The following is an 11,643-nucleotide window of genomic DNA, read 5'->3' as shown; positions in this document are numbered from 1 at the left end:
AAAATTTTTAGAGTACCAATTCGCCCTCTATAATTTTAAATTCTCAAAATACCCTCGATTTAATTAAAAATATAACAATTATTAAATGGATTATAATTATAATTATAATTATTATTTTGTTATAATTATAATTATAATTATAATTTTAAAATGGATGATGATGATTATTATTATTATTAACAACAACAAGAATAAAAAGTATTATAATTAATTAATCTATTAACAATAATTAATAATAATTTTTAGTGAAATTGTTAATAATAATTAACAATAATTATTATTAATAATTAATTTTTGAATAATAATAACAATAACAATAATCAAAATACAAAATAATGATTTTGATAAAAATTAATTAAGGATTTTGTAGTAATTTGTTACAATTTAACTGATTTCAATTTTGATTCTAAGACAAAGTAAATACATAAATAGTAATACAACTCATTCTAATTACGATTCCTATAGTTCAAGTAAATAAATTATTTTGATTCAATTTCTTCATTTTGATTCCAGCTATTCTGATTCTAAATCATTATTTTCTAGCTAATTTTGATTCATGTTTAGTGAATACAATATAAAATTCATAATAGTTATGAATAACTTGTAAATAATATAGAGTGATCTAATTGAATATAGAGTGATTTACAATTTTATAGTGCATTCACTAAATAAGAATCAACATTATTTAGGAACATAATGAGTTAGAATCGAAATGAGAAATTAGAACTAGAATAGTTATCTACTTGAACTATAGGAATTGTAATTAGAATGAGTTGTATTACCATTTATGTGTTTACTTTGTCTTAAAATCAAAATCAGAATGAGTTAAATTGTAACAAATTACAAATAAAATCCTTAATTAATTTTTATTATAATTATTATTTTGTATCATTATTAATTATTTTTAATAGATTAATTAATTATAATAATTTTTATTCTTGTTAATAATAATAATAATCCATTTTAAAATTATAATTATAATAAAGTTATAATTATAATCCATTTAATAATTATTATATTTTTAGTTAAATGGAGGGTATATTGAGAATTTAAAATTATAGAGGGCAAATTAATACTCTAAGGGTTTCAATGAAATAAAACAAAGAGTAAGAGACTAAATGAAATTTTACAATACAGAAAATTTTATAATACATATGAATAAATGGTAAATAATTAGGAGTATAAGGGGCTAAAAGATAGTTTACAGGGCAGCCGTAAACGGACCCTTTGTTGAAATGATATTTGCAATTTATCTCATTAGTTCCCCTTATTCAATTAATCATTTATTTTTAAAATTATCCTTAAAATGTTTTTTTCCTCACCACCATCGCAAGCTGATATGCAAGTGAAAAGTTTGCTTGCATGAATAGCAAGAAAATTTAGCTGTAAAATGAATTTACGAGAGCAGTTTCTAAGGCCTGTAACTTGTTAATCTTTGAGAGTTAGAAAGCATATGATAACTCGTTGTAAAGCTTGTGGGGAGATCATATGATAGTTGGGCCCTCCTCAGGATACCTCATGGTTAAAACAAAATAAATAAATAAATAAAGAGCTTGCAACTCGTTCTTTGTTCATCTGTGCCAATTCCGTGTGCGTAATTACGTTACTTATCCCCTCTTTGCTCTATGTCTTTGATTCATGAATTACTTGGTTCTTTTTTCATTCTCTGTGTACAAATCTTGTAGGCTAAGGTTTTGTTCTATGGCATAAATGTCTTTAAAAGAAGAAGTATTGTGTTGACAAAAATACTAAGAATTCTGTAGAGGTTTTCCACTGTTTTCTAAACATTTCTTTTAAAATGCGCTATACATTGTCTTTCTTTTTCTCCTTTCTCCTAATTGTTTGTGTGCAGTGAATGAGGAGCTTGATTTCGCTGCTGAGATTGAAGCTAAGAACATAAGGTTGAGTTAACGGGCAAGAAACAAGCTGAGCAGCAAGTCTTTTTCATGGCCAACCAAGATAAAATGCTGCCTTTCTCCCTTATGAAATATGTTGAATGGATTCATTGCCGTAAAGCTTAAATTTATTTTATCCATTGGTATTAGAACCATGGTTGTGCATTTCTATTCAAACCATGAGTGTAGTTCCCTGAATACTTTGGTGTTGAGTTAAAGGCTTTTATGACGTGAATCAGGAGTTTTCTAATCGTGTTTACAACAACATGTTACTTTTAATTTCATATAACCCACTGCACTTTTCTCTTTTTATCGGCACAACCGCACAAGGGTTACTCCTTGTGCCAATAAATAGAGCTTTCTATTACTCGTTCACACACTACAATCGTCATAAATCTCTAATGCGAACTGCCTACGAGGCTACGACCAGTATTTGTTGAGACTAACCAGACCCAACACAGCAACCAACTAGGCCCATTAAACTGGGCCCTAAATTTGATAGTTTAATGAGCTCGTGAGGTATTGACCGGTTTACTAGACGGGGCCGAAAATTTTCTAAAGCAAAAACTTGAATCACAGTTATAAGCTACCAGCTCCTTCCTTTCAATTTCCATTTCTCTACGGCTATTATGCTCTGCCGCGGATGCCAGTACAGAAATTTTGTTGTTATGCTCTAACGGATAGATGTGCATGGGATTAATTATTAAATTGAGTTTTGAGATTAAATAATTTATTGCATGAGGTGCCTAAATAAAGCATAGTTATAGTAATGAATTCACTTTTTGTCGTTTGTGTATTTTTAACTAATTATGATACCATTCATTTACCCGTGATAACGAGTAAATGAATGATTAGAAAGTAATGTTTCAGGATCACCAAAGACGTTAACACGTAGATGGCATGAACGCTCTATCATGTCCCATGCCCTGCTTTGTCTCAGGCAAAAAGCAAGCTTCAATGTCGACATTGCCTTCTTCCACTCCTGTAAACAAAGTGATCTTCCCATAAGCTTTATTCCCTGGACCACTTCTCATAGAACCTCGACGAACTACTTGGAAAGCAATAAGATTTCGTCTTCTGGCTTTCCCATGTTAAGACCACAGGGTTTTCTCTCCAGGACTCCTAGGAGTCCCTTATATTTTCATCTATCTGCATAGCGATGATCTTGCTCATTTGCAGTGCCACATATTCAATTTGATCTCCCGCTTTATAGAATTGCATTTCCGAAATATTCGTCAGGCGGCAGTGATGGTTGCAATCTTATTCTAACTCCTATCGATAGTACGAAAGGAACTTTTCACAGGATTATCAAGTCATCGAGATTTATTTTTAATATGAAACAATTTTATTTATCATTAATCTGTTGCTTTTAAAACTTTTATTGATCACATTAAAAGAAATATGTTAAGCATTCAAAATAATTTACAAAGTCTATATCTGCAAGTTGCAAGTTGCTAAAGACGTTATAAAACTTTTATATCTACATTCGTATTTCGTATGATACCCAAAAAGAAAAAAAAAATTCACTTAACTGTTGATGTAATATGTCAATTATTTCACCGTGGCTTTATTTTTCAAAAACATCAAAATTAGATATATTTTAATTGAAATCCTAATTAGGCTTTTGCCAAGGCACGACTATAATCGGAAAGTCAATGTTTGGTAGAAGCAACTTGCGGGTTGAATCTCTTTTACTTCTCACATGATCAATGAAAATACATCATTTGATCAGAAACATAATCATGTCATACTAAATTTGATCTACATTAATTCATAAAAAATGTATTTAAAAGTAAGCTTTCATTGATATAATGGTTAATGGCCAAAGCTCCAGAGCACGGAAGATTTTTAACAGTTAATATACAAATTGCATGAATTCTGTATCATTTCCCATACCTTGCAGTGTCTCAGGCAAAAAGCAAGCTTCAACGTCGACACTCCCTTCTTCCACTCCGGCAAACAGGGTGATCTTCCCATCAGCCTTGTTCGCTGGACCACTCCTCACTGCCATTGGTCTTCCCCACCCGAAATCGTTACCGTAGAAATTGAACCTCGGCGAGCTACTTGCGAAGCAAGCATTATTCTTCATCGGCAGGCTATCCCATGTTAGGATCTCAGGGTTTTTTCCCCAAGACTCCAAGAAGTTCTTTATCTTTTCGTCAGTATACGCAGCGATGAACTTGTTCATTTTCAATGCCACATTTCCAAGCCCTTGCTCAAGTTGATATCTCGCTTTCATGGACACGAACTCTCCCTGAGCTGCATTTCCAAAATATTCTGGTGGCAGTGGCGGTTGCAATCTTTGTCTGACTCCGATTCCTAACACGAATAAATGGTGATATAACGCATAATGGATACAAGAAAATGAGGATGAAAAATACTTAACAGTGTACAGAAACAGAATTTGGGGAAGCTAAAAAATGATACAAGATTACTTCTGATCTAGGCAAGCAATACCATTTTGCTATGATTATCCGATAATTTGGAGTTTCTTCCTCTCTTCGGGGTTTATTCGCAATTATTTGACACGTGTATTGTGATGATAATTTGCTGTTGACTATCCTTCTCCTGCCCCAATGTTATCTTGAATTATCACCGCATAAACTTGAATGAAATAATTCTTCTTGTCGTTTTTTTTTTTGTCTCGAGGTATTTTGAGGAGGGCCCTAATTATGAGAGACACCGTTAAATTCGTACCACAACACAGATTTATCGTTTATAATTTTGTCCTGTCCTTCTCAAAAGCTCAAAAAGAAAGGGAAAGAAAACAATCTAGCAGCTCAGGTCCAACTATAATCTTGAAAAGAACCTGTATCATTTTGCAGCTAATTTCAAATTTCTCATGTTCTCCATTTACAATTTTGATATTTTTTTTAATTTTTTTTTTACTCATGACAAATATGAAATATAGAATTCCTTCCATTGTAGAGATTCGAACCCACTCTCTTAAATTTTTTACTAAGAGAGTGGCAATTTCAAGTTCAACTCAAGTTCTTAAAAATGTAATAAAATAGAGCACACTTGAAGCAGTGCACCGAGCTGTAGCTCGGTATGGATTTAAAAAATAAATAATGATAATAATAATAATAATATCTATTTTGAAATGATATTTGATCGTTCAATTTATCTCATTAGTTTCTGTTATTCAATTAATCATTTTATTTTTAAAATTATCCTTCAAATGTTTTTTTTCCTCACCACCACCGCAATCTGATATGCAAGTGAAAAGTTTGCTTGCATGAATAGCAAGAAAATTTAGCTGTAAAATGAATTTAGAGAAACAATGATAACCCCATGATATGAATTTATTCTGTTTTTCCGGATATGAACCCCATACGAATCATTATATTTTTACTGCATATTTAATTCTTATTAATTGCTTGCTGTTTTATTTTAGAAGATCAAGAATTCAATATGATGAATTTTGTGAGAGTGAGAGAGAGAGAGTCGATGAGACTAAAAAATGAAAATGTAAAAACAATATTTATTTTTAAAAAAGTAATTTTGGTAAATTTTTTTGTTAATTAAAAAGTAGGATTTGATTTGAGTGGGTCAAACATCCTTATAGCAATCTTACTAATAATTATTTTATAAAAAAATTAATTTACTAAGTTAATCTTAAAAGTAAAATAATAATAATAATAATAATAATAATAATAATAATAATAATAATAATAATAATGATAATGATAATATAAAAGTTTGTGTAAATTTATATGTTACTTCTAAAGTTAATTTGATAAATTATTTTTTTATAGATATTCCCAAGAATTTTATTGCAAGGGTATTTTTGTATAAAATTTACTTTAAGTTAACTGATATTAATTAATTTATAAATAATTATTAGTAAACTTGTTGTACAAATAAAAAAAAATAATTCTTTCACATTAATATTTATTGGTTAATTTACTAGTAAATAAGTACTTGTTAATTAATTTCTTATTAATAAATTAATTAATGTCAAGAATATTATTAGGAGGATATTTTTGTAAAAAGAAAGAAAAAATAAAGGTAAGAATGTAATATATTCAACTATAAGGTTGTTTTAAGATATTTTTAAAAAATATAAATATTAATTGATACTTAAGTCAAATGTTCAAGTTCCATTTTCTTCTTTTATTCCAATTTCCACCGATCAACAACTAACGAAAGACAAATATCAGTAGTCACTTTACGGCCAAGCCAATTTCACCTTAATATCAAAGTCAATTTTGTCAAGTTATTGTCCTAATTAAGGCAATAAAGTTGAATTTTATTATTAAGTTATCAAATTTTATTAGTTATTTGTATGTTATCATTAATTTTAAAATTCTCTTGTCCCTTAAACAATGAAGCTCTATTTGACATAGCTCATGTTGTTTGAGAAATTTAATGAAGAAATTGCTTTGCTAAAGGGAAGCTGTTTTCTACAAATTGAAGCAAGCTCAAAGTTGTGTGCTATTTATTTTTTTAAATAATACTTGTTTAAAAATTGAAAAGATATAAAATTTTAGTTGCTTAATTTATTTAAGCATGCTATTTAAGTACTTGAGATTTTAATAAATTTAAGATTTTAATTTACCTTTTTTTTAGAGGAATATATAACTTGTATTTGAATTGCATTTTTATTTTCTACATTTTTATATAATTAATTTGGTTAGAGTAAATATTCGTAGAGGTAAGGTTCCTAATATCTTATTATTAAGCGTGTACATATACATACATACATACATACATATATATAGTCTCTTTTACTACAATGTGAGGGTGGTTGTAGATTGACCCTCAAAACAAATAAAAAGTGTGAAAGATAGAAGATGGATAATTAGGTAATTTTATCAAAATTAATATTAAAAATTTTAATTAAAAAGAGAGTATAAGAAAAAAGTAATAATATAGCCACAAATTCTTATACAAATATTTTTTATACAAATTGATGTGGCATGATTTGATTGATTGGATTAGATATCTCTTGGTACACATGATTTATTTTTATTATTTTATATTTTTATTCAACCAATAAGTTAATGCCTAATCAATTTGCACAAAATAAATTTGTAAAAGAGTTTGTGGTTGTATCATCACTTATAAGAAAATTAGTTATTCTCACCATTTCTAAGGTATTTGAACCCATAAAAGTACTCTTTACACCCGTAATTTTGATAAATTATATTCTTAAATTATCCTAAAAGAAATTAATGTGAGACAAAACAAGATAATAGTATTCTCACCTAATCGTTTCTTCTGGGCCCGTTCAATTTAAAACTTCTCCTTTTCAAATGAATAGAGTATTTCACAAATAATAACAAATAAAGCGAATGCACATGATGCGAACTCAAGAAAGTGTCAATATAATAGAAATTGGTGCTTCTGATACCATATTTTCTTTTCTCATCTATGAATCTTGCGCAAATCAAGTATAAAACAGGGACAAGCGACTTTGCAACCCAAAAAATTTTCAAGAAGTATTATAGCAGGCTGGCAGCATTGTAGCAGCACATTGAATTTGAAAAGAGATCTTTTCATAGCAGAATACTATTATTTTAGTAATCTTAAATATTTTAATTATGTCATGTTTATTTATTTAAGTCTCATTTCTCCTTATTAATATGCATGCTCTTGTGGAGATTGATAAGAGAACAACTTAAGGTCATTGTTGAGATGAAGAAAAAGTGAGAACGCTAACAAAAGACTTAGTGGTTGCAGATGTAGAAACAAATTTGTAGAAAAAAATAAATATATATCTTTAATTAAGGTCATCTTTTTGGAAATATAGAGGATGTGTAGAGTAAAAATTAAGTTTTGAAATTTTAATAATTGGTTTCATAAGAAAATGGGTGTTAGGAGGAAAATTCCACCCCTTCACAAGTAGTCACCCAAAATTTCTATTGACAATTATGCCCATTGATTATGAGATGAGTTTGAATTTATGTAATAAGTATAAATAAAATACGAAAATAAGTAAATAAATATAATATACCCAACAAAAAAGAAAAAGAAAGATCATTGGACTGTTGGTGCTAGTGGTATTATGTCCATCCATGGTTGTTACTTTCAAAATGTACTAAAAAAGTTCAGCCAACAGGAGTGGTCCAAATTTGTCTGGTCCAGCCAACGGTAATGGGGGACATATCCAAACTTGATTGGATTTCTCTCATGCCTCACTTTGGTTACTAGGTTCACAATTTGCCGATTGTATGTTTGACAAAAGAGTGGTGGGGCACTTCTTGGGCAGTCATTTAGGCACTGCAGAAGAAGTGGACATGGCCCCTCATGGAATTATTCTGCCCAGTTCTTCATATCCGAGGTAACGCCAACACAACTCAACCTTCACAACAGACGGGGGCCAGGAATTTAAAGATAAGAAATTTTCTCTGCGGCGAAGGGGGCTGACGAATGATGATCCTAATATTGCAACTAATAATCTACGTCCAATAGAGAATCCATTTGAATAATCTGGCCCACGTTCACGCTCATTATTACTAGAAGTGGAGATTTCCAAGCCCAACATGACTGGTAATAGAGGTAGAAAGTCAATGGACTTGAATAACAAATTGAGGAAAAATCAAAGGTCTAATAAGCAAGTCCTGGAGCCTTTCAAAGGTGAAAGTCTAACTACTAATAGGAATAAGTTGAAATTAAAATGAAAAATATATATTAAAATAAATTGTTTACTTAAATTATATGAATCAGAATTAGAATAGACTGTATTATTATTAATATGTTTATTTTATCTTAAAATCAAAATTAATTATTTCAAGTTACTAAAATATCGTTTTTTAATTGTTATCTTAAGTATTATTTGTTTCTATTACAAAAAATTATAACAATAAAAAAAATAACAATAAAGACAATAATAATAAATAATAATAATTAACATGACTCAAAAGTGGTTGATTACTCCCAAATATAAGAGTGTCTAGCTGTATTATAACTTGTGAATCTCGAGTCAAACCATAAGGAATTTAAAAATATAACAGCTAATTATTAAATAAAAATAATTATAAAGAAGAAAATTAATAAGGAATAGTTTAAATTAAAAAAGTACTGAGAGTCTAAAATTAACTCTAGATTTACAACAAACTCAGACTTTTTCCTAAAATTCACTCTAGATTTACACCAAACTCATGCTTTTCTCTAAAATTCAATTTAAATTTACATTAAATTTCTCTACAAAACTCACCTGTAAAAATCCACTACCAATTCTCTACCAATTTCTCTCTAAATTCTCTACACAAATTTGTGAGAGCTCTTGCCTTTATATAAGCAAATTTTGAGTTGATAAAGTTGGGCATTTACATAATATTTTTGATGAGCTTGCAACCACAACTTTTAAATGAGCTTTACTAATATAATCCAAGGTTTTAAAATTGCAACCATCATGAATCGTCCGATTCAATATAATCAATGGCTATAAATGAGGTCAAAACAGGACCTTCCATAGGCTCATTTTTCAAGATAGTTGATCTATCAAATTGATAAGTGTTAAATCTAGTGCAATAAGGTGCAATTTAGCTTAGACACATAGCATGATCTCAGCTATTTATAATTAATGTTGGATCAAAAGAGTAGCAATTCTTCTAAAGGATTTTGAGTCTCCAGAATCTAAATTTCACGATCACTTTTTCGATCCAAACATCATGAATTTAGGGATTTATCTACAAAACACGAAAATCATACTTTAAAACCAATAAAAATAGAAAATTCATAAAATGTGTTAGGGATTTGTAAATTTGATGTCATTGTTAGTTTTATCAACAATGTAAGTGGAAAATGCTAATTTTAACTTTTATCAAATGTACACTTTTAGTCTTAATCAATAATAATAATTAAAATAATAAAACTTATAACAATAATAATACTAATAATTAATAAATAATAATAATAATTAAAATTTATAACAATAATAATACCAAAGTGGATATTTCCAAGCCTAACATGACTAGTAAGAGAGGCAGAAAATCAATGGACTTGGAAAACAAATTGTAGAAAAATCGAAGATCTAATAACTAGGTCCTGAGTCTTTTAAAGGTGAAAGTCTTATGATGCGTTTACTAATTGGTAATAGAAATATACTTGAACCAAAATGAAGAATTGAAACTATAATAAGTTGTTTACTTGATCTGTAAGAATAAGAACCAGAATAGAATATATTACCATTAATTAGTTTACCTTATCAAAGAATTTGAATAAACTAATCCAAGTTACTAAAATGCCCTTTGTTAGTTATTATTTTAATATTATTTGTATCTATTATAATAATAACAATAAAGAGAATAACAATATTTAACATAATAAAATTAGTAAATAATAATTATATCATCATCATCATCATCATCATTATATTATTACAATTAATTAATTAATAAAGGATCTATTTACAAATATTATAAAACTTTTGGGTTTTTTTATTAATTATGTAGGGACCAAAATGTAAAATATGATAGAACTTGAAACAACCCTCATGTCGATGGCATTTTGTTTTGAGCTAGTAATATGCTAATAAATCAAAGTAAAAATAATAATAAGCAAGCATAAAATGCATTTATAGATCTAAAATGATCTCCAGTACAACATAAGTTCCACCAACATAAAATTAAAAATTGCTACATAACACATAGAGTTGGTCAAGCATCGCTAGTTAAATAAATCACCTATTATAAATATACGTTCAAAATCTCAATATAATAATATCAGTACGAAGCTTCAACATCGTAACCAATATCAGACTACATCCTACGATGAAGCATTTGAATGACACATCCTTTCTTAAGGTGACTTTCTTAAGGTGATCAAGTAAGGTAAAGAACACACTTAGCAAATCATGTTTTGAGGCCAACATTCTAGTCCTACCATGTATTTTTGTGTCACCGAAGCTTTTAATTTTGCTCATTTCTCCATATAACTTAATTTGTAAATCAACCATATAATAACCATTAGAAAGCTCACTAATCAAACCATTTAGCTTAAGGACCACTGCTGCCACCAATTCAGCCATTGCCCCAAAATTTGAGTACATGTGATCAAATGATTTGTCTTTGCTTTTTTCGTTTCCTAGACTTATTTATTGAACTACTTGGAGCGAAATCAACTTGATGAAGAGTAGTAGTCATATCAGGAGTATATGACATATCATCAATGTAATATTCCATAAAGGGTTTATTAATTAACTTGCCTTCTAAATTCACACCAATGCTGTAACATTGATGTACTTTTTCCTCATCATTGTCTGCATTGTCGACATTAGCTGCAGTTGCCTAATCTAGGCTATAAATATCAGCCAATGTGTAACAATTTGGAGATGGTTTATTAAATAAACTAGATGCATCTCTTTTTTCTTTTTAAAAAAGATGTGTCAGTAACAAAATCAAGTAGTAGAAATGACACTATAAAGTTAAAATTTTTACCTTAACATACTCATAAAAAACATCCTTTACACATATTATCATCATCTTCTCATTATCCCAACCAAACCCACTAAGAGATTGCATATTAAACATAGCACAATGTTTTCTATTAAACCATTTCTCTCTAGATTCAATGTGAGAGAAGCTTTCAAACCACAACCTAGTAATTGTGCTTCAATCTTATTTTCTAATTATTGCAAATACTCATTTTTAAAACCACAATTAGACTTTCACATAAGATTTTGACTCAATTCCAACAATGAGTCAATCAATGCATTATCTTCAGTAGTTGTCTATAAATATTTGTTCATACCCTGACCTCTTGGAGCTGGATTGAAAATTGAACTCTTTTTATATATTCA

General features: G+C 28.9%; 1 protein-coding gene across 1 annotated transcript; it reads right to left on the bottom strand.

The window, feature by feature from the left end:
* Positions 1-3,722: 3,722 nt before the first annotated feature.
* Positions 3,723-4,226, bottom strand: LOC18039381 (uncharacterized acetyltransferase At3g50280). The gene has a single exon (XM_006428914.2). It carries the CDS (start codon positions 4,132-4,134, stop codon positions 3,751-3,753), a length of 384 nt encoding a protein of 127 aa, XP_006428977.1. The 5' UTR covers positions 4,135-4,226; the 3' UTR covers positions 3,723-3,750.
* Positions 4,227-11,643: the final 7,417 nt, after the last annotated feature.

Source organism: Citrus clementina, unplaced genomic scaffold (genome assembly GCF_000493195.1).
Source record: "Citrus clementina cultivar Clemenules unplaced genomic scaffold, Citrus_clementina_v1.0 scaffold_6, whole genome shotgun sequence".
NCBI classification, from domain to species: domain Eukaryota; kingdom Viridiplantae; phylum Streptophyta; class Magnoliopsida; order Sapindales; family Rutaceae; genus Citrus; species Citrus x clementina.
The sequence above is the reverse complement of the archived record's forward strand: the minus strand, read 5'-3'. Positions and strand labels throughout refer to the sequence as shown.